At 42.0% G+C, this 23,898-nt stretch overlaps 2 protein-coding genes and 1 pseudogene across 2 annotated transcripts in view; 2 read left to right on the top strand and 1 right to left on the bottom strand.

Annotated features, from left to right (window-relative positions):
• Positions 1-6,015, top strand: part of LOC136693696 (zinc finger protein 585A-like) — a 35,299-nt pseudogene extending 29,284 nt beyond the window's left edge.
• An 818-nt stretch (positions 6,016-6,833) lies between these two features.
• LOC136693695 (uncharacterized) lies at positions 6,834-13,261 on the bottom strand. Its single transcript, XM_066666821.1, has 5 exons — positions 12,504-13,261; positions 10,108-10,392; positions 8,444-8,491; positions 8,276-8,323; positions 6,834-6,985 (listed from the first exon to the last, which is right to left on the bottom strand). The coding sequence occupies exons 1-5, from the start codon at positions 12,604-12,606 to the stop codon at positions 6,834-6,836; spliced, it is 636 nt and encodes a 211-aa protein (XP_066522918.1). The 5' UTR covers positions 12,607-13,261.
• A 2,479-nt stretch (positions 13,262-15,740) lies between these two features.
• The window catches only part of cratb (carnitine O-acetyltransferase b), a 21,229-nt gene continuing 13,071 nt past the window's right edge, over positions 15,741-23,898 (top strand). Inside the window, exons 1-6 of the mRNA XM_066666817.1 lie at positions 15,741-16,122; positions 17,784-18,011; positions 19,903-20,021; positions 21,276-21,329; positions 21,905-22,070; positions 23,609-23,783. Coding sequence (XP_066522914.1) covers positions 15,964-16,122; positions 17,784-18,011; positions 19,903-20,021; positions 21,276-21,329; positions 21,905-22,070; positions 23,609-23,783 — 901 coding nt within the window. The 5' untranslated portion in view covers positions 15,741-15,963. The remainder of the gene's footprint in view (positions 16,123-17,783; positions 18,012-19,902; positions 20,022-21,275; positions 21,330-21,904; positions 22,071-23,608; positions 23,784-23,898) is intronic.

Genomic DNA, 23,898 nt, shown 5'->3' on the forward strand with positions numbered 1-23,898 from the left:
TCAGAGTACCTTTGGTGTTTTTGTTTTTCTGTGGAGACTGACTTGAACACATATGTTGCTGTTTACCTTATTTTACATCAGAAAACAAGACCCTGAAAAGACAATAGTGTGGTGACAACGTCGTATTGTTCTGGTCCCAGCAGAAAAATGTGACAACATTAATGTCATCGTACAGTTGACACATGTCTGACGGTGTTACACAAACAGCAAACTGTACCATATGCGTTTTAAGATGGAAGGCGGTCTGTATGTTGCTAGCAGTTTTGCAAATAAGTAGACAACGCTGTGAATGTTATGATTGCAGAGGTGTTGTATTCAGGGACATCACGTGTACTAGTCACGTTTATTAAAGCTTCCAATAGACGTCTGCTTCACTGAGTGATGTTAAACAACATTGTGCAGATGTAGCTAGTACATTAGTGAGTAAGCACTGGAGAACAGTGTTATTCGTTCACATTTAGGTCATTTTTCGGTCTGTTGTGAGTTTTCAGCTGCTGTTTTCTGATTGCCAGATGTTCAGCCTTTACCCTTTGGAGATTTATAATTGTATTTCAGACCAAAATGATCCAAAAACAGTAGAGCAGTACCTGCTTCAGTTCTTCGACTCGTACATGTAACTGTGACAACATCAGGTTTGAGCTGGTCTTCAGAAACATTTTCACTCTGTAAATCTGTCTATGCATGGGTTGTAGTCATGTGATTTTTTTTTTCATCATGGGTGCCATTTTGGGGACCGATTGTGTAAATTCAGAGCCCATCACTAATGTAAACAAACAAAAACTGGTTATCCACATGACCATTTTCATCGTAGGATCTAATGGAAAGCTCTTTGCACAGAAGGCTTTGCTTGTGTGTGTGTGTTTTTTTTTTTTTTAGAGTGTAAGAAACTACAGACAAGAGTCACATTCTCTAGTCTCAGTCTTTTCCCCCTGTTTACAGGTAAATAATCTGATCCTACTGGCCCTGCGCTGTGAGAGTGGAACAGATTCTCAGAGGACAATATTTGGTTGCGACTGTTTACCTAATTATTCCTCTGATTTTCTTACAGTAGTTTTCCTTGTCTGAAAGTGTGAGTGATCAGTGAGATTTTCATTATACAGGGTGTATGGCACTACTTTGAGACACAGCCCAAGCTCATCTACTGACTGACAGGGACTATCAGAGCTCTGTTTGTCCACATGATGTGGAAAAATGCATCAGGGATCCAGCCTTATCTTTTGCATTTTAACGTCTAAATGAGCACTAGAGATGTTAAAAGAAACAATAAATCTATTTAAATATCACAGTTTTATTTGAGTTGTGTATTTGAGTAATGAGTGGTTCCCCAATATGGCCGCTACCCATGAATTTATATATCTAACGGAAACACACTCTTTAAAAAAACAACAACAACAGCGGTAACATTAGGTGCTGTTTTTTTTTTTTTTTTTTTAATGATCATGACTTCCACCACTGCACCCCAGCTCTCACACATCAGAAGAATTTTCTGTCTGCCACCAATTCAAGGTGTGTTTGAACCTCCTTCAAACAGCGTTGTGTAATGTTACAAGCTGCTGTTCTAAGACATGTAAAAACGTAAATGTAACCACTGCTGTAAATTTTTTTACAAGATTTTACAAGTGGCTACTTTGTGTTGGAGGTCGGCATTTATCTGTGTAAAAAAAATGTCTCTCTGGCTCTGCAAAGTTTACACATCACACTTTATTTATAACTTAAGTTATCTTATCTGGCACCTTGAAGAACTCAAAAGTTTTCCACGTAAGTTTATGGGGCGCTCATGGTTATGGGGCCAAATGATTTAGTCCTATCCTCTTAGATCGCTATCCTCTTTCTTCACTGTCTGAATCTGATGCCAGATCATGCTGCTATACTTCAGACAAATTGCTGCCATTTGTACTGAAGCCAGTCTCCATTTTATCACACTAAGAATCGTACCCTCTACGTTAAGAAGGCTTATAGGCTGAAATGGTTCTATATCCAGAGAGTCCTTCTCAGTTGGGATAAGGATACCCCCATTCTCTCGTTTAAAGTTTGATTAGCAAACTAATCTAATTTCTTTTGCATTTTCCATGTTTTGTTGAATGTAATATTGAATTTGACATTTTTCTTTTGTTTCCAGAAAAGAAGATCCCATTTCAAGTCTTTTCTTATTTTTAGTGTCCGACAGCATTCTATAGAACTTCAAAGTACATCAAGAAATACCACAATGTTGAAATCAGAGGTGATTAAATGTGAGGATACGGTGTGTGAAAGCTCCTTTTCTCAGGAGACCTCTTCAGTTACAATCCACATAAAACCATTGGACAGAAAAACACAAAGTTCAGACAAAGGGGAAAATCATGACTGCTCTGATTGTGAAAAGACTTTTCACCAACAACATACTCTCAAACAAGACCAGTGCCTTCAGAGAGAAGAGAAACCCTATCAGTGCTCAGAGTGTGGGAAGAGTTTCAGTAAACGGAGTCACTTCCAAATCCACCAGCGCATTCACACTGGAGAGAAGCCGTATCAGTGCTCAGAGTGTGGGAAGAGCTTTAATCAAATGAGTTATTTCCAAATCCACCAGCGCATTCACACAGGAGAAAAGCCACATCAGTGCTCGGAGTGTGAGATGAGTTTTTATACACAAAGTTCTCTCAGAAGACACCAGCGCATTCACACGGGAGAGAAGCCCTATCAGTGCTCAGAGTGCGGGAGGAGTTTTAACACACAAAGTTCCCTCAGAACCCATCAGCGCATTCACACAGGAGAAAAACCTTATTCTTGTTCAGAGTGTGGGAAAAGTTTTACTCAGCCGAGGACACTGCAAACACACAAGCTCAGACACACAGGTGAGAAACCATATCATTGCTCAGAATGTGGGAAAAGCTTCACTGAGCTGAGGATACTCCGAACACACCAGCGCATTCACACAGGAGAGAAACCGTATCAGTGCTCAGAGTGTGGGAAGAGTTACACTAGCCTGATGGCACTCAGAACACACCAGCTCATTCACACCGGTGAGAAACCATATTACTGTTCAGACTGTGGGAAGAGTTTTCAGAGACTGTGTCACTTCGAAACACACCAGCGCATTCACACAGGAGAGAAACCGTATCAGTGCTCAGAGTGTGGGAAGAGCTTTAATCAAGTGAAGAATCTCCAAACGCATCAGCGCTTGCACACAGGAGAAAAGCCATATCTGTGCTCTGAATGCGGCAAAAGTTTCAATCAACTCGGCCACTTCAAAAGTCACCTGCGCTATCACACGGGAGAGAAACCGTATCAGTGCTCAGAGTGCGGGAAGAGTTTTAATACACACGGCTGTCTCAAACGACACCACCGTGTTCACACAGAAGAGAAACCGTACCAGTGCTCAGAGTGTGGGAAGAGTTTTAGTCAACAGAGTAATCTACAAACACACCAGCGCTTGCACACAGGAGCGAAACCGTATCAGTGCTTGGAATGTGGGAAAAGTTATAATCAACTGATTCATTTTCAAATTCACCTGCGCCTTCACACAGGAGAGAAACCGTATCAGTGTTCGGAGTGTGGGAAGAGTTTTAATACACACAGTTCTCTCAAAAGACACCAGCGTATTCACACACAAGAGAAACTGTATCAATGCCCAGGCTGTGGAATGAGATTTAATGACCCGAAGAATCTCCAAACACACCAGTGCATCCATACAGGAAATGAACTGTACCTGTGCTCGGTGTGCGGAACAAGTTTAACAAGCCTGAGGGATTTCCAAAACCACCAGTGCATTCACATCGAATAATAAGCCCATTTTTCTTCAGAGTGTGGGGAAAAGTTTAAAAGACTTGAGTAATATCCAAACACAAATGTTCATCCGTACACGAGAGAAACCATATCAGTGCTCAGAGTGTGGGAAAGTTTTAATCAACCGCACAACTTCCAAATGCACCACACATTCTTACAGAAATAAACCGTTCGGATTTTGGGAGGTTTTAATCTGCCCAGCAATCTCAAAACACACCAGCTCATTCACTGCCATGAGTGTTTTAGACAGAAGTCAGAATCACCATTTATTCACCCAGAAGGACTGGGCGCCAGTCCTTTGCACACTTTGACTCACACCTATGGACGTGTTGGGAAACCAATCCACCTACCAACGTATGTATTCTGGACCGTGGGAAGAAACCGGAGCACCCGGTACGAAACCCACATGGACATAGGAAAACTCCTGACAGACAGTCATCTGGAGTAGTGCTTGTACCCACAGCCTTCGGATCCTGAAGCTGTGCTATGAGGACACTAACGTTTGTGCCAGAGTCCTTCCCATATTTAGTTATTGTTAGGCATTAATATGATGGGGAGTTTTTTCAGGGCGGCACAGTAAGGCATGTGATTCATGCAATTTGTAAGAATCCCAGTGTAATATGTACATGTGTGTTAAGGGGGGGTGGGGGGTGAGGGGAAAAAACTATGCATTAATTCCTGCGTTGTTGCATTCCATTTAAATAGTCTTCAAAACTGCATTGTGTTGCATTTAAAATTTTGATGACTTCTTTGGTGAAAATGTGTAATTATACTCTACATGCAGAAGATCATGTAACATGGGTTGTATTTTGGATTACTTTAAATATTGTACTTGTGGATAGCCTCTGAACATAATATACGTTCTCTATGACTATGTATGAATATCTTTTTGGTGATTTGAGCCATGGTGCAGGGAGTTTCAGATTTGCATTTGAGTAGCATAAACATTTTAGTGTCTGTAAAAGCTAAACTTTAAAAGATCCTCAGCAATGTAGTACAGTTAGGGTGACCAGATCTGAGATGGTGAAAGAGGACACGCCCCTCTCTTCTGTTGTGTGCTCAGCTGAACCTATGTGTGGTTTTAGGTCCTTTACACCTTTATATTCTACACGTGGAAAAACATGGCAGTTTCTTTTTTAATTCATCCGAGAACTTACATTTACGTTTCAGCATAGCTGCTCGAGATGAGGGTAGGTACAGGAGCTTTCCCTGACGTAAACAAGGACTACTGACGTACAGACTGACCAATTAAATGTTTACAGAGAAGGTTATCGACCAATAACGGTAGCTGTACAGTCAGACCGTCCAATCAGAAGATTTTAGGCTACTTCACCCCCTTCTCACTCTCACTCAAGTGAACCAATCGGAGTAGGGGAGGGCGGGACTAGTTTGTGAACGAAACTTCTTGAAGTTCTATGTAAGCTCTAGAAAAACAAAATCCCGGACGTTTGTGAAATTCCGCCCGGACATTTTTTTAAGTCTAAAAAAGAGGACATGTCCGAGTAAAAGAGGACGTCTGGACACCCTAAGTACAGTGGTACCCAAAATTGTTTTACATACACATAAAAGTCTTTTGCTCCAAACAGTTTATTGCCAGCAACATTGTATTTTGTATAAACTGCTACTTCTTACTAAACAAAACATAGTGACAAATTATTTTTACTGTGAGATTATTACATGAGTATTAATTATAAGTTATTATAAGTTAATTTAACTTTCTCTCTTTGAAAGCCACTGCTCTAGCAGGTCAGTTAGTCTCAAAATTTGTCAGCATCAATCTTTGGACTTATGTGGTTTTGTTAAGGGCTATGTCTAAAATTTAACTCTTTGTTTTAGGCATTGATCCCACCATCTGTAGTGGATTTGACTATTTCCACTTTATATTGGACACCATATTGAGAGATACCCTGTTTAAAATTGATTAGCATCTGACATGTGAACTCACTGTCACTCTCTGTTTCCTTGCTGGACCAACAAGGTGGATCCTGTGTCTGTTTTAAAGATATCCATAAAGACCCATATCACCCTGTCCTTCAATGGTAGAGAGACAGAGCTCTACAGAGCAGGTGTGATGTGGTGGTGGATCATTCTCAGCGCTTCAGTGACACTGACCTGGTGGTGGGTGTGTTAGTGTGTGTTGTGCTGGTGTAGAGTGGATCAGACACAGCAGTGCTGCTGGAGTTTTTAAACCCTGTGTCCACTCACTGTCCACTCTGTGAGACACTCCTTCCTCACTGATTCATGATGTAAAGTCAGAGACGGTAGCTCATCTGTAGCTGCAAAGTTTGTGTTGGTCGTCCTCTAGTCCTTCATCAGTGACAGAGACAATGTTATACAAGTACAACATTGCAGCGAAATTACATTCCGATGCTGTCATCTGGATATTTTTTGGTTAATGGACTCGGGAGTCCAGCGCTGACACTGAGGGGTTTAAAACTCAAGCATCACTGCTGTGTCTGATCCACACATCCCCACCACCACCTCAGTCACTGCTGTGACATATGAATTTGTAACATGTAATATCACTAATTCATAGTTAATAGTTCCTTTCATATGGCTCTTTTTACTCATTATTTTTTATCCTATATTCACATTATTGTATATGTGTGCACTCAACGCAAATTCCTTTTATGTCCAACATACTTGGTGAAATAAAATCGTGTTATTTCATTCTTGTTGTTTTCACTTGGTTTCACACCAACCAAGAGATTGCAATTCATCCAAATCACAAAGTATATCCATTAAGCACTGTTTTAACACATTCTACAAGTATACTTTCAGTCTTTCTTATGCTGTATGTGCCCAAAACTCTGTAGACATCTGCTCATCAAAAAAGTTCTTGCTGCTTCCATGAACATTTCTGTAAGAATTTCATGGCATTCAGTGTTGGGAAATTTAGTTAGGTCATGTCCTGGTTTTGATCATAAACACCACCCAAGTTCACCTAGCTCCATCACTCCAACGAAACGTAGTTCCACTGCAAAATTACATTCAGACATTTATATTGAGAATATACAAACTGCATCTGCAAAACCAAACACGTTTGCTGCATTTACATAGAAACAGATTCTTCAGGAGCACACTTTCCTCCCTTCTGTCCATCCTTCCAACCAGGCTCGATGGAGGATCACTTTTCCTGCAGCTATTGTGGCCAAGAGAAAGACCAGAGCAGCCAAACCAACCCCAGCAAACATCAGCCCTCTCTCCAGCTCACTCACTCCACCTGCACAGAGAGAGAGAGTGTTATATAATTTGTAATGTACAGGGTTAAAACCCTTGTGCACTATTAGGAGTCTTGCCCAATGACTTTTATTACATAATATATTGTAGTATCTCTCATGCTAGCCTGACCTGGGAACCTAAATGTAACCTGCAGTTTGGAGAGAAGAGGTGATGCCCACGCTCTCCCAAATGCTATGATATAACTGTAATAGATATCATAATGCATAATTCATAATCTACGTTCAAAGTTATCTTAAAGCAATGACTTGCATGCTTTCTTTCCAAGCAAGTGTCCAGACACCTCGTTTTTTGGTGGAATGCGCTTCAAAAATTAGCTTCAACAAACAGCTTTCATAGGAGAAAAAGTTTTTCTTATTAGTAGTTGCTTAAATGAACACTGTAAATTTTTACCTTAAAATTACAGCTTCAAAATCATTGCTACAATGAGCTGTAACACGAAGAATAGAGCCTCTCTCAATCCTACTTCGGGCTCAGCACTGCTGAAACTACACTATGTATCATTTGGAGGAGGGCAGAAAAACTAATATGAATTGCACTAGGGTAGCCCTAGGAGCCACAAGAACCACATCACCCTCTACACGTTCTGCCCTAAAAATAAAGGAGTCTCACTCGGGCACTGAGTGTAGCCCACGTGTTAATCTGTCAATGAAGCATTAGTGTGTTATTATTATTCCAGTCTGGATAAACAACATTTAGGAAGTATGCTACTGTAACCACACTGTAAAATATATTTTACAATTAAAAATGGATTTGAATGCCTTCCTCTGTAGGACATCACCAGTTCATCACGATGCTCTAATTTGATTTGAATCCCAAGTGTTATATAATTTTGAATAATTAAATTTTAATTTAAATTAAAGTGTTTAAAACCGTTTTGTACAATATTTTTTAACACTGTCCACATGTGTGAGTTACCGGGTGAGTGTGTGAAATCAGTGTGAGTGACTGGGTGAGTGTGTGAACTTGGTGTGAGTGACTGGGTGAATTCCTGCCTTTACACCCAATGATTCTGGGCAGGCTCCAGACCCAGCGCAACACTGAACAGGATGAAGAGGTTACAAAGAATTGTAATTACTTTATGTATACTCTTCACCTAAATCCCTTTAATATACGATAGAATAACTGTAAGTTGGTATGATCACTGACTTCTGACGTGTTTACGTAAACATGTACAGAACCGTGCAGGAGGTGTATTACACTTGGCCCAAAACTCACACCCAAAACTGGTTCCCACATCTGATTTCCCTTAAGATCTCTACAAACAGCTTACCAGTGTGTTTACCAGCGTCAGAACAAGCAGCCGGAGCCTGAGAGACATCTGAGGAGAATTTAAGAACAGGGATCAGATAAATGTGATGTAAAAATGTACAGGAGATTTTATTTTGTGCAGCTGTTTTACTGAACTAACTCAAACCACACACAGTTAATTCCACCTTACCTCTGTCTGTGACTGCAGGTGCATCAGTAGGAAAGTTTGTTGACATCTCTGAGGAAGTAAAGATCATAAACACTGTTCAAAACCATATATAGACACATGTTTTTTTTCTTTTCATCTTTTATCATTTCTATTTAAAGTATGTTTTTATTCTGCATATTTTTGTCAGTTGCCAAAAATGTGGCGCAGCAGGTAGGTGTCGCAGTCACACAGCTCCAGGGGCCTGGAGGTTGTGGGTTCGATTCCCGCTCCAGGTGACTGTCTGTGAGGAGTGTGGTGTGTTCTCCCTGTGTCTGCGTGGGTTTCCTCCGGGTGCTCCGGTTTCCTCCCACAGTCCAAAAACACACGTTGCAGGTGGATTGGCGACTCAAAAGTGTCCGTGAATGTGTGTGTCTGTGTTGCCCTGTGAAGGACTGGCGCCCCCTCCAGAGTGTATTCCTGCCTTGCGCCCAATGATTCCAGGTAGGCTCTGGACCCACCGTGACCCTGAATTGGATAAGGGTTACAGATAATGAATGAATGAATGAATAATTGATAATGTTCATTAATGCTTGTGCCGCAACCCAACTGTTATTTTGTGATATCAAACACACACACATATATATTTATGATTTATTTCAATTAGGAAATCCCAAATATATTCTCTGTCAGTCACAGAGGATTTAGTCCAAGCAAAAAAAAAAAAAAAAAAACAACAAAGGCAGGGAGAGAATTGAGGGAACTAAAATAATACATATTGTAGCTTTAAATTACACTTTACAAAGTGTCTCAGCTTTTCCAGAAAGAGTATTTGGAATAGCTCCAGTATATTACAGATGCAAAATACAGGGTGGGCCATTTATATGGATACACCTTAATAAAATGGGAATGGTTGGTGATATTAACTTCCTGTTTGTGGCACATTAGTATATGGGAGGGGGGGGAATTTTCAAGATGGGTGGTGACCATGGTGGCCATTTTGAAGTCGGCCATTTTGGATCCAACTTTTGTTTTTTCAATGGGAAGAGGGTCATGTGACACATCAAACTTATTGAGAATTTCACAAGAAAAACAATGGTATGTTGGTTTTAACGTTTACTTTATTCTTTCGTGAGTTATTTACAGGTTTCTGACCACTTATAAAATGTGTTCAAAGTGCTGCCCATTGTGTTGGATTGTCAATGCAACCCTCTTCTTCCACTCTACACACACTGATAGCAACACCACAGGAGAAATGCTAGTACAGGCTTCCAGTATCCGTAATTTCAGGTGAAATTCCCAATAATTTTGATGTGTCACATGTCCCTCTTCCCATTGAAAAGACAAAAGTTGGATCCAAAATGGCTAACTTCAAAATGGCCGCCATGGTCACCACCCATCTTGAAAAGTTTTCCCCCTCCCATATACTAATGTGCCACAAACAGGAAGTTAATATCACCAACCATTCCCATTTTATTAAGGTGTATCCATATAAATGGCCCACCCTGTGTGTCTACAACATATGCATACATTTTTACAAGAATAATAATTAAAAAATAAAATCCAAATAACATATTACATGTGTGACTGATAGTATATACCTTATATAAAAGAAAATGAACCAAAATACACTCAGAACCTCTTTCCCACCACAGATGGCATTTTACAAAATGAGAAATACTTTGCAGCACTGATTAAAAAGCACTTACCTGCGACTGGTGAAGGAAGCACTATCAGAATCACTGCAGCCATATGGTTGCAGAAGTAAATCCCAGAGTCTGAGAGAGAGACATTTCTTATGACCAGTGATGAATTGCCCAGTACATTGTATCTGTCTTCTGTATCACGCTTGTATTTTGTGACTGTTCCTTGTCGAACAGTGAGGATGGTGGATTTCCTCTTCTCATTCGGACCTTTTTCCCAGATTGTTACTCCTATATTTTCACAGGTCAGTGTGACGGTGCTGCCCTGGGTCTCATGCTGCTGTAATATATCTAACAAAACAAATATGAATATATTACATATCAGCTATAACGTTTAAAATGACTTAGTTGTTTCTGCACTCTGCCCAGCTCCACTGACCATTCAGGAGCACTCTGTAATTTTAGAGTATTAGACTATAGTACACCTGTTGCTCTGCATATTTTATTATCCCCATTTCAACCTGTTTTTCAGGGCGACCCCCACAGAGCAGGTATGATTTGGGAGGTGGGGACTGTTTTTAAAAACTTTTAATCTTGATCCTAATTGTCTGGATAATAAAATCCCCCTTTTTTTTCGATCCAGGACCAAAAATAATCTCATAAATCTCAGCTGGTCCAGATATTTCAGGATAAGTATTTCTAGATCTGGATTTTCCTGTGATTTAATACTCCTCAATATAGCCATCTGCTGGACGAATAATGTTACAATTTTTTGTTAATGAAAAACAAAATCAGTAAATCAAGCATTTTAAGACAGCCTTTATTCTCCATCTTCACACTTTAATTATGACTTTAACTGCTTATTTACATTTTATTCTATCTTCAGTTTAAATTTTAATTGTCAACATTTTATTGTCACAATTTTGTCGGAATAAACACTGAGCGACACGCAACAAATTACTATATTTTCAATGATCGCAGGAGAAGTAAAGGGTGCATTCCTCATTTATAATTGTTTCAAACATTGTTCATACAATCAATTGTTTCAACATATTTACAGAACACTGGTTTATTTCCAAGTCATTTCTGTACAAAGATAGGCGGCATGGTGTCGCAGCAGGTAGTGTCACAGTCACACAGCTCCAGGGACCTGGAGGTTGTGGGTTCGAGCCCCGCTCCGGGTGACTGTCTGTGAGGAGTGTGGTGTGTTCTCCCTGTGTCTGCGTGGGTTTCCTCCGGGAGACTGTCTGTGAGGAGTGTGGTGTGTTCTCCCTGTGTCTGCGTGGGTTTCCTCCGGGTGACTGTCTGTGAGGAGTGTGGTGTGTTCTCCCTGTGTCTGCGTGGGTTTCCTCCGGGTGACTGTCTGTGAAGAGTGTGGTGTGTTCTCACTGTGTCTGCGTGGGTTTCCTCCGGGTGACTGTCTGTGAGGAGTGTGGTGTGTTCTCTCTGTGTCTGCGTGGGTTTTCTCCGGGTGACTGTCTGTGAAGAGTGTGGTGTGTTCTCCCTGTATCTGTGTGGGTTTCCTCCGGGTGACTGTCTGTGAGGGGTGTGGTGTGTTCTCCCTGTGTCTGCGTGGGTTTCCTCTGGGTGGCTGTCTGTGAGGAGTGTGGTGTGTTCTCCCTGTGTCTGTGTGGGTTTCCTCTGGGTGACTGTCTGTGAGGAGTGTGGTGTGTTCTCCCTGTGTCTGTGTGGGTTTCCTCTGGGTGACTGTCTGTGAGGAGTGTGGTGTGTTGGTGTGTTCTGTCTGTGTCTGCATGCGTTTCCTCCGGGTGACTGTCTGTGAGGAGTGTGCATGTAGATGGTAGGTAGGTGGATCGGCGACTCGAAAATGTCCGTAGGTGTGAGTGTGTGTCGCCCTGTGAAGGACTGGCTCCCCTCCTGGGTATTCATCATCATTATGCCCAATGATTCCAGGTAAGCTCCAGACCCACTGCAAATCTGAACTGGATAATGAATTGTAGCAAAAACCAGAAGATGTAGATAAACTATCCTTCAGGATATGAGAAGAGGAAATAAAGACTCCACAAGACCAAGCTGTGGGACTACTGTTCTCAAGTGATGCTGGAAGCGAAAGTAGTTAAAACACTGGTCGAATCGAACTAATTCGGTCAAGGCTGAATTTAATGTTCTAACACGTCATGATAGTAATAAGGCATATGGCTTACCCTAAATTAAGGGCTCATCTGAGAATGAGTGTTACTGTCTAGAAGGGATCTATGAGACTACAGGAGGCTTGATTCTCTCCAGGTAAAAACACACTTATCCTTTTGCTTTTGTATCAATCGGCAAAATAGGTTTAACATAAATGTCATATAAATAGCTTCTTGTCATTGTCCTGCCAGGTGTCTACTGCACATCCTCACACTGTGATGGCAATGCTGAAGTTATGTACATACAGACATAATAAACGCTACAGAAGTATTTAATAAAGAGTGTACGGGTGTGTAAATCTGTTCACTTACCAGACTGAGCAAAGACCAGCAGCGAGAGAGAAATAAAGGTCTTCATTACCCACTCCATTATCGTCTCTTGCACAGAGGCTAGTGACTGCTGGCTCAAACCCATCAAACAACAGCAAAACAATAATCGAGAAAAGGTTAATGGAAAGTCTGTGCAATGCAGCAAAAGAGGATGCTGTGGTCAGAGTCGATGTAGGTGTATGGTCACCTTCATTCTAATTCTGTCTTATGGTTTTGCATTGGTTTGAGAACTAAAAACAACACGCCACACTCTGTACACTCAGTCTGTGTAGCCCTTGTCTTATTCCGTGAAAGGGCATGTCCTTATCTGATTTTATTATAGTGTACAGTTACCAATAAAGAAATAAATATGGTTAGTACATTCAGCAACAACAAAAATAAAATGGTAATAATGTTCATGTTGTTTGTTGAAGTGTGCACAAAAATATTATGCATGCATTTATTGAAGGCTAAGTTTGTATGGACCTTATGTTTACATTAATTCTTTAATTCATCTTCTGTAATCGCTTCGTCCTGGTCAGGGTCATGGTGAGGCCAGAGCCTGCATAAGATCACAGAACACAGAGCAGTAACACTCCTTTAACAGAGCAGCAGTCCATCACAGGGCATCACACACTCACCCAGTCACTCACACTCACACCTGTGGATGGTTTCACACAAACCCAAAATGCTCTACATTTTTGGCGCCCCCTCCAGTGTGTATTACTGCCTTGCGCTCAGGGATTCTGGGTAGGTTCCGGGCCCACTGTGACCCTGAACTGGATAAGCAGTTACAGACAATGAATAAATGAATGACCAGTAACCCAGAACTTTTCCGGACATTAACAAGTGGAGCTGTATGTGTGAATATAAAAGTCCTTGTCAGTTGTACCAGACATTATCCACTTTTCTGGAGCTAGTGTGGCCAAAATGAAGATCAGAGCAGAGAATATGAATACTTTCAAAAATATACCTGAGCATCATGTGTTTAGCCACCAGGTGTCACTAGTGGGCACATCTTTTGTTTTTGTTTTTTATAAACTTGGTAGAAGTGTCGCAGTCACACAGCTCCAGGGGCCTGGAGGTTGTGGGTTCAATTCCCGCTCCGGGTGACTGTCTGTGAGGAGTTGGTGTGTTCTCCCCGTGTCCGCGTGGGTTTCCTCCGGGTGCTCCGGTTTCCTCCCACAGTCCAAAAACACACGTTGCAGGTGGATTGGCGACTCGAAAGTGTCCGTAGGTGTGAATGTGTGTGTGTCTGTGTTGCCCTGTGAAGGACTGGCGTCCCCTCCAGGGTGTATTCCTGCCTTGCGCCCGATGATTCCAGGTAGGCTCTGGACCCCCCGCGACCCTAAATTGGATAAGCGCTTACAGATAATGGATGGATGGAAACTTGGTAGATAAGTACTGAAATATAATGGGGAACTATGGAGCAGGTACACACGAGCCTACGCTCACCATACCCCAGGCCAAATGTCAATTACAGGGGTATAGAATCACCCAGCATTGGGCTGTGAGGCAGTGGAAATGTGTTCTCTGGAGCAATGCAACTCCATTTAACACCTTTAGGATTAGTCTGAGTGGAGTTTGTGATCAAGAACTAATCATTCACCATCAGTACCAGAGCCCACTAATGCTTATGTGCCTGAATACAATCAAATCCTCGCAGCAATATTTCATATAACCTCTGTCCAGAAGAGTTTAGAGGCTATACTTACAGCAAATGGGGATTACCCTTGATTTGCAAAAACATATTGCATAAGCAGGTGTTTATAAACATTTGAATTTGCCATGGCCTGTCACTTTATGTGGTACCACAGAGCAGGTGTGACGTGGTGGTGGATCATTCTCAGTGCTGCAGTGACACTGACGTGGTGGTGGCGTGTTAGTGTGTGTTGTGCTGGTGCGAGAGGATCAGACACAGCAGTGCTGCTGGAGTTTAAACCCCTCAGTGTTACTGCTGGACTGAGAATAGTCCACCAACAGAAAACATCCAGCTGACAGCGTCCTATATCAACTGATGAAGGACTTTGCCATTGTAAATAAAAAGTTGTTGTTAATAAATGGCCTGGTGAAAAAAAAAAGACTAGAGGAAGACCAACACAAACTGTGCAGCAACAAATGAGCTACTGTCTCTGACTATACATCTACAAGGTGGACCAATGAGGTAGGAGAATCTAACAGAGTGGACAATGAGTGGACACAGTGTTCGAAACTCCAGCAGCACTGCTGTGTCTGATCCTCTCATACAAGCGCAACACACACTAACACACCACCACCACGTCAGTGTCACTGCAGCGCTGAGAAAGATCCACCACCACATCACACCTGCTCTGTGGGGTCGTGAGATGAAGAACAGGGTGAAAACTGGCTAACAATGTTGGCAGAGTAGCGTTAGTCTACTATCTGTAACAGTAGAAATATAAAGTGCGCTTATACAGATAATGAGGGTGGAATAATTAATAAACTGGCAAAACAAATGTTTGCCACTATTCCCCAAATCCCTGGAAGATTTTACCCACATATATTCATAAGGCACCCCATAATAACAGCTTTAAAATGCAACTGATACATACTTTTTTTACACTAGAATTTTTATATAAATTATAATTGTATGGAAATGGTTAGTTTATTTTTAGTCATATTTAGTTTTACCCATATGTTAATTATTCACAGCTTTTATTGTTGTATTCTTATTTGGGAACATAGCAGCATGACCTGGCATCAGATACTTAAGGGTAAGGCAGGACTGTAAAGCTGGCTTGGAGGGGCGTGGGGCTGGGACGCCAGACTACACTGTTGAACCTTCTGGAGGTGTCCTGGGCTTAATTCAGTGAAACACTGACTAGGGGAGGTGCCTACCTGATGACCCCTGTGAAGAGCTAGAGATGCAGTGGGTGGTTTGGGTTCTTGTGTGATGGGCTCAGTGACTAACCGTAGATGTGAAGGGTAGCTGGTTGCTGATTGGATCATAAACGGCCACAGTAAGCTTAGGGTGTAGCTGTAGGATTGGAACAATAGAAATTGTGTGGCTGCTGGCAGGAAGAGAGTGGGGTGGTCCCTGTGTGAAGCTCTAATGGATTGGCATGGGATATTTTACATCTTCTCTTGTGTATGATTATAATTAACTGCAGTGCTAGATTCACCACTAGTCCACAGTCATTAGTGAAAAGTTACTCACGTCAATGGAACGTCCACGGAAGTGCGCTCCTTTACGGTACATTACGGTAGGGTTTGGTCTCTACTGTGATCTGTAACAGGGGAAGCCCTGCCCTCGGCTTCACTCTTCCTCCTCCTCTTCCTCAGCGCCGTGCTGAGGATCACGAACTCAGCCTAAACCCCGTGGAAAGGCCACGCACGGTCTCGCGGAGTGGGCTCCTTTCTTTGGAGAGTGGAGCGGTTTCTACGCGCGCTTTCAAAACTTGTGTGCGACGCGGGACTTAATTCCTCTAATAGAGTGGACTGCATGAAGCTGCTGCTGAAAGTCCAGCGCCTGCTTTTCTTCCCTCCTCTCCGTCGCCGTTTCATGAACTGGACCTCTCCGCCTCTCCGCCGTGAATTTGAGCCAGCTAACGTTATGATTTTGGAGAAATTTTCTCGCTTTAACTTCGCCTGGCGCTCCACGGTAAAGCTGCGGCTCGTCACGTGACTCTGGTTTATTTACAGTGTTGTTTTCAGTGTGTAGGGCACGTGTGCAAACGCAGCCAAGTTGTATACACCACCTATTTGTGTACTGAGTTTATAATATGGATACTAGCCTAGTACTGGGGCTCAGCTGTGTGTGTACAGTGCTGTTTGGTGTGTTAGAGCTGTAGCTGGCCTGCAGCAGGCAGCACTTGTGGAGTAGAGCTGACCTTTCCTGACCTCCTGCGTTAATTTAAGGCACCAAACCTTGATTTGAACTGGGCATTGTCTGTGAAAGTGTTCTTGAGCTTAGTTTGAGAGTGAATTGCAGAGCTGGAGTGTGTTTAACAAGGTCCTCCAGCTTTCTTTGAGGGCTTGAGGGCATGCAGCGTCTAGCCAACTAGTTAGCTACATGTACTAGTGCACAAGTGCATGTATTTGAGTACATAACTTCAGTATGGGTTTGTGTTCACTGGTGTGTTTTTTTTAGCTAGTCTTGCTCTTATATCTCTTGAAATATTACAACATCAATCTCAAAATCTTATTTATATTATGTTTATCAAGGGGCAGTCAGTATATTTCATATGCTCAAATGACATTATATTAAACTATGTTGTGTTTCAGGGGTCGCGACCCTGAACTGGATAAGCGGTTACAGATAATGAAGGAATAAATGACTATTTTGTGTTTTATAAATACATGTTTTAGCAGTTGAACTTATTACAATCCTGAAAAGCAGGGGGGTGCCACAGCACCCACATTAACCCCACTTCCAAAGTCCCTGTCAGCTCAGTTAGCCTATATTATAGAGGAACTGTATCTAATTTCTCCTCACTTCTGATTTAGCTGTTGATATTTTACCCCTAACTCCTTTTCTATGCTTAATTTGATTACATTTAGTTGCTACACAGCTTTCTGTTGGTGTCACACCGCAGACTCTGTAGTTTTAGCATTTTATTTAAGGCCAAACTGAACCTAGAAAATGGTGTACACAGTTCAGTTCCTGTGCTGATTAAAGCACAATATTCTTGACGTTCCACTGCAGTTTTTCAACATGTTCTTTAGTTGGAGTCAGTGAAAATCAAGTGTTTGTCTGTAGGTTGCTGGTTATGCTCTGGAAGATGTATAGAGTGCCGTGGCTGGGCATTTTAGCTTTGAAAAAAAATACGGTCCCAAAAGCACTGATTTAGATTACCAGGGTTTCTGATGTCATAAAGGTAAGGCTGCAGGCAGAGGGGTGGGTGGAGAGTGAGGCAGTGACTAACTGCACATTCATAGATCGGTGTGTACAGATGAATATTAGTAGTTACTTATAATCTATACGACGTTTTGTGTATTTATAGTTCATGTAGGATAGAGCTTCTCATTTGGACCTTACAAAGGCTAATGCAGTCTTACCTTTCCTGCCCAAGGAGTAATGCTGGTATTAGGCCAGTGTTCCTGTCTGAGCTGGGAAATCAACCTGTATCTTATGTGTGAGAGGCAGTAAACCTACCTCCACAGTCCATTATAATAGCATTTATTTTTTTAATAGCAATATTTTTGTCATCCGTTACTAAGAAATAATGATTATCAGAGTTAATTATTAGGGTTTTAAGGCTGAGTATTAATTTCTATGGGAGTTTTAACCCTCGTGTCCCTGCTGTCACCTTTGTCTTGCAGGCCTTGGCACGACAGGCACACTCCTCCTCCTCCTCAGTAGTTCCTCCTCAGCCTGTGCCTCCTCTCTCCCATACCCTGCACAGGTACCTAGAGGCTTTGCAGCCCCTCCTGCCACCTGATGAGCTTGAGCACACTCGTAAGATTGTCCAGCGTTTTGGCAGTCCAGGAGATCTTGGTGAAAAACTACAGCATGCTCTGGAGAAAAGGGCCAGGCACAGCCACAACTGGGTAAATTCTTATGGCTATATGTCTCTCATACACTGTGAGTCAGCTTCATAACCAGGGATTGTGTGCTAGATAAATGTGTCTGAGAAGCCCTGTGTTAGTAAATGTGGTAAGAAAAACTAGGTCAGACGCACTAGGCCTCTGTCTGTGTTTCACCCGATGAGCCACATCCAAGAAAGCTCATCTGGAAGTGTTTAGAGGGATAAGAGACCTACAAACTCTCGAAAGCATGAAAAGAGATGAGGATGTTGCTCTATTCCTTTCCCATAAGTGGGTAATATTGATTTACTTTTGCAGTTTCCGATCACTTAAGGTGGAACCCACTCTAAACTCAGGAGAGCAGTGAGTGAATACACACTTACAGACACGTTACACTTCAGCCACATACAAACAACAGGCTTCTTTTCCCCCTTAAAACACCCCATTCCACCTTAAATGACACAGAGCTTCTGAATGTAGATGGACCAGAGTACAGCGTTCCTCCAGAATCTTTGAAGTTGCCTGTAAGCCTAGTCTGGGGCTTAAGAGCAGAGCCGGTAATGAATCAACCCTTGATGTTTACTGCAGTCTAGGCTTGGGTCTTAGAAACTGGTCTCATATGTGTAATGAAGAATTTAATGGGTACTTCTACTCTTCTCACAGGGCTTTACATTAATTGTGGGGCTTTGTATTTGGCGAGGCGTCACACAAGAGAATTGTGGAAACTGCTCCAGGACTGTTCTCTGGAGAGTAGAAACACTGTGTATAATCCAGTGTCATCAGGTTTTTTGAATTATGACTGAAAGAACAAGGGTTATTTACATATCTCAGTCTTAAATGCACAGTAATACACAACCTGCTTATTTCTAATGCATGGAAGATGGTAAAAAAGACATGTGAAATGAATTATGACTGATATTTGATTTAAAAACTCACAGATCTCATGTGTAGATGTCAAGGAATAGATAAATAATACAATACAAATATTGCTCATTTTAAATTCACTGCTTAAAAGAGATGTCTGAATTCTTTTGGACCTATAGTGTGTGTGTGTGTGTGTGTGTATATATACAGAAGGAGAGCACTTGGCTTTCTGAAACGCTGTTTATAAAGTTGTTTTTCATTCTAGGGATGGGCTCTGTATGAACACAGCTGATTTATATGCACTTACCATCCACTTTATTTTAAAGCAGCGGTGTCTGTATATAAACCTCCAATCTTTACAAGGGTCCACCTGCCTTATGTGTACGCCTTAAGCCGTCTAATATGGTTAGCTGCTCATTAAGCAAAGTTATATTGTATTTATGATGGTCCAACATTCATCCAGTTTGCTTATGCGACCACTCACTATGGACCCTTTATGAAAGAGGCGTGGTGGCCGTATGTAACCCCAAAATTCCAGTTTGAGTGTGCCATAATATGTTGTACGTCTACTGTATAGTTGTTTAGTTTCAGTCTGTAGTCCATCTGTTGCTTTGTAATATATCACCACCTCTACCCCATTAATCACTGGTCAGTCTCTGAGTACAGGACAGCTTTTGTCCATATCTAATTTGGACTGTGTGTCAGTGCGGCAGTGACAATGACATGGCAGTGTGTATGTGAGTGTATAAGACAGTGGAGTCGCTGAGGTTTGAGGGTGGGCCACAGCCCAAAAATATCCAACCAAAAGACAGATAAAAGACTAGAGGATGGTTACCACAGACTGAGGACGTACAGTCTGCACCTGTGCATGAGGTGCAGGATCAGTGGCTGAATGTGTTAACATTTATTAAGGATGTGCGTGTTTATTACTTTATGAAAATGTGGAATGCAAAAAAAGTGCTTATTTCCCTTGTCCCCGATGTGTCCTTTCTCAATATTTATAATCACCTAATCTCTCTCTTCCCCATTCCCTCTTTCCGTGTCTCCCTAGATCACAGACCTGTGGATACAGTGGGCGTATCTGGAGAGTCGTCAGCCCTTAGCGGTTCACTCCAACCCGGCCATCTCTCTGCCCAGACGAGACTTCTCTGACTGGAGGGGTCAGCTGGTGTGAGTGTAAATGTTTATAAGTCCTTCCACAGACACAGGGCCGCACGCTGTCGTGTACATTCCTCACAGTATGTTGGTCATAATGAATAATGAATGGCTGTTGGTGTTAATTGTAAGACTAGACAGTTAAGGTATGGAATCTGTATACGTCTCACATTCTGAGTAGATCTTGTGCGTCACTGTGTAGTCAGCAACATGAACACAAGGAAATCAGAGTCTAAGCTGTTGTTGTTGGTGAGAAAATGTTGACGTTTTTGCACCTCACGTTAAACAAGCTGGTACTGTCTGTCCTGCTTACACAGATGGCTCCCTAATAAATACATACACTACGTATTTGAAGAGCCTATACTTTGAAGTGTCTATACATTATATATACATATAGTGCTCTCCGGCTTATTCACTGTTTCAATTACCACAGAAACTCATTTGTAACTTGAGTTGTTAAGTTTTGTAGCACTTTCGCACTGCGTTCACGTTCATGCAGCTTGCGGGCCCCAAATTTGTAGTTAGTTCCACCTTAAGTACCCTGAAACAGCAGAAATAACCAATATTACCCACCTACTGAGCATTCATTCATTCTTTGTCTGAAACGGCTTATCCAATTCAGGGTTGCTGTGGGTCCGGAGGAAGGCCGGAACACACCCTGGAGGTGGCGCCAGTCCTTCACACAGACACGTTCACTCACACCTATGGACACTTTTTGAGTCGCCAATCCACCTACCAATATGTGTTTTTGGACCGTGGGAGGAAACTGGAGCACCCAGAGGAAACCCATGCAGACACGGAGAGAACACACCACACTCCTCACAGACAGTCACCCGGAGGAAACCCACGCAGACACAGGGAGAACACACCACACTCCTCACAGACAGTCACCCGGAGGAAACCCACACTGTGTTATATACTCATATAAACCATACTTCCTGGTTATATCAGGTGGGTTATTGCTTAGGACTGTTGCTAAGCAATGATTGATTGTTATGTATATTTTTATCGATAGTCATTTTGTAAATAATAATAGGAAGAATTAATAAATAAGAGGAAAGGGACATGCAAGCTCAGAGATGTAGTGGCTGGATTTCCAGGAGGTCGGTGTGGTTCCACAAGATGATTTTCATTAAGACAAAGCTTCTGAATGAATCTGATCTGATCTGGTCAGAAATGCAATCTAAGCAGGTCGTACACAGACAGATATTGTTAAACAATTATTTGCTTGATCTGAATCAGGTTTTGTCCGTGTCTGTGTTTGTTCAGGTTTGCAGCGAAGCTGATCTCCGCAGTTCTGGACTTCAAGGCCAAAGTGGACAGGTCTGTTCTGCCTCCATGTTACTTATAAAACAATCAAAACAGGATTTGGTGCATCTCAAATGTGACTAGGCCTGTTACAATAGCCAGATTTTTGCAGTCGCTATTTAGCCCTAGAATGAACCATGATAAACAATATATTTGTCATTTTACGACCATTTAATGGACAAACAAATGGACATGGAGATTCCAGAACAGAGTAAAACAGAGAACAGATCAGAGCAAGTGGCTAAAATATTATTGACGCCAATTCTTACATACACAAACACAGCAGTAAACACAATGGGGGATACCGAAGTAAAGAAATGATTGAGTATATGACCATATAATGTACAATAAGTTGATCATGTAAATAATGTAACAGACCTAGCTGTGACGGGTGGCACCTTTGCTAATATTAGGTTCTAACCTTTTGTGCGTGCGTGCGTGTGTGTCATATGACATAAATACTGAAAGTGATTTCATTGAGTTTCTATATTTACTAAAGTGTTGATTAGTCAGTGAATCTTTGTGAAAGTCCACTACTTCTCTCTCTCTCTCTCTCTCTCTCTCTCTCTCTCTCTCTCTCTCTCTCTCAGTGGTAATTTACCTGTGGACTATATGCGTGGTAAGCCGTTGTGTATGGAATTGTACCCTCAGCTCTTCTCCTCGTGCCGTGTCCCTGGGCCCAAGCACGATCACGTGGTTCATTACGGCCGCGTTCGGCGAGGCCCCACCCACATCACAGTCGTCCGTAACTTCCAGGTGAGTCCTTTGTCCCTCAAAGAGTACAAGAGCTCATCAGAAACAGCTTTGACATATACACATACATGTTTTTTTCTGCTGAAACGAAGGGTCCCAGTGTGTAGTTTGAAACACAGTACCAGTGTATTTGCATCTACCCTTCTGGAAAGGCTTTACACTATATGGTGGAAGGTTGCTGTGAGGTTTTGGTGGCATTCAGCCATATAAACATTAGTTAGGTTTGGTACTGATCTGGTATATTTTGATTCTGGATCTCTAATGAGTCTCAAATTCCTCTGCTCTAGAACATATTGCTGGGTCTCAATGTGTTTGTGATGCTTGGCGTTGAGCTCTGTGAACTTAGGCTCATGTGCAGTGTTTGATTGTTGTGGTCAGTGCTTTTTTCAGAGATTTTACAGGCTGTGTCTGTACAGTTGATCTCATTATAAATGGGTGCACCTTACAGCAACACTAGGTAACATTTGGGGCTTTTGCTGCTGGGCTCACTTTTACAGCAAGGTGGAGGGAGCGGGGCGTGGTCCTACCTTCTTACAGAAGTAACTATTCTCCCTATTACAGGCCAGTGAGGCATCAAAATAATTTTGAAGCAGTAATTTTAAAAATGCTACCTAGTGCTGCTTTAAATTAATTATAAGGAAGGTCTCGATACCTCTGAATGTAATGTGCTTGTCCTCCATCTTGAATCAGGTATTCACTAAGACTTGATTCGTAATGGCTTACACTTTACAGCCGTATATGTTTAGTCTGACTCATAATTAGAACTGTGTGTGACTGTGGCTGTTGGAAAAGGTTGAACAGTGTATCATTTCCTCAGCAATAAAGCTTCTAATATAACGTCTGAGGTGCCAGCCCTACAGCCCAAGTTGAAAAGGGTGATGACTACGGAACTCAGCTTTGATAAACAGCCTGGCCAAATATTTGCAGACACCTCACCTAAGGAGCTAAACGCTGCTTCTCCATGTTTAGTTTTGACCTGAGACAGGACTAATGCACTAGTTCCTAAAGATCAGAGAGCTCTGCTCGGCTCATATCTCTGTAACAGATCTGATAAATACACTGGTCCTACACCATTTAGACATTTATAGACCAGTAATAACACCTTAAAGTCTATTCTGTAACAGACTGGTCTCCAGTGTAAGGATCAGTGAGGATGGGGAAGATCTCTTCTTTTACTCCGATTGAGAGCTGCATTTTGAATCAGCTGAAGCTGTTTAATGGTCTTTTGTGGAAGTCCACCTAAGAGACCATTACAGTAATCAATCACTGCTAGAAATAAAGGCATGGATAAGTTTCTCCAGCTCTGGTTTAGTCAGAAAATCTCTGATCTTACTGATGTTCTTAAGATGGTAAAATGCTGATCTAGTAACCGCTTTAATATGACCCACTAATCAATGTTCCTATATAAGAGGACGTTTCTGTACAATTAACCATTTCATAAAACCACTCTGAAGGCCAGAGCATCTTTATATATGTTTCTGGAGCTGAGGATACTGGAGCAAATGTGTTAATTTAATGACATGGTTTCTGTTTTTGTGAAGTTTTTCCAGCTGGATGTGTACAACAGCGATGGCACTCCTTTGACTCAGGGTCAGATTCACGCTCAGCTCTGTCGCATTCGCTCTCAGTCGTGGAAGACGGATAAGGAGCCCATGGGTATACTGACCAGTGAACATCGCCACACCTGGGGTCAGGCCTACAACCGGCTACTGCAAGGTAAAGGCAAAACATAACACACACATGACGCCAGAGTCCACTTGTGGGCTCTTCTTACAGTGACGGAGATCGCCTGTTTGAGAGGCATCGATTGTTCCCGCAGAATTACCCATCA

This window comes from Hoplias malabaricus, chromosome 4, assembly GCF_029633855.1.
Source record: "Hoplias malabaricus isolate fHopMal1 chromosome 4, fHopMal1.hap1, whole genome shotgun sequence".
Taxonomy (NCBI): Eukaryota; Metazoa; Chordata; class Actinopteri; order Characiformes; family Erythrinidae; genus Hoplias; species Hoplias malabaricus.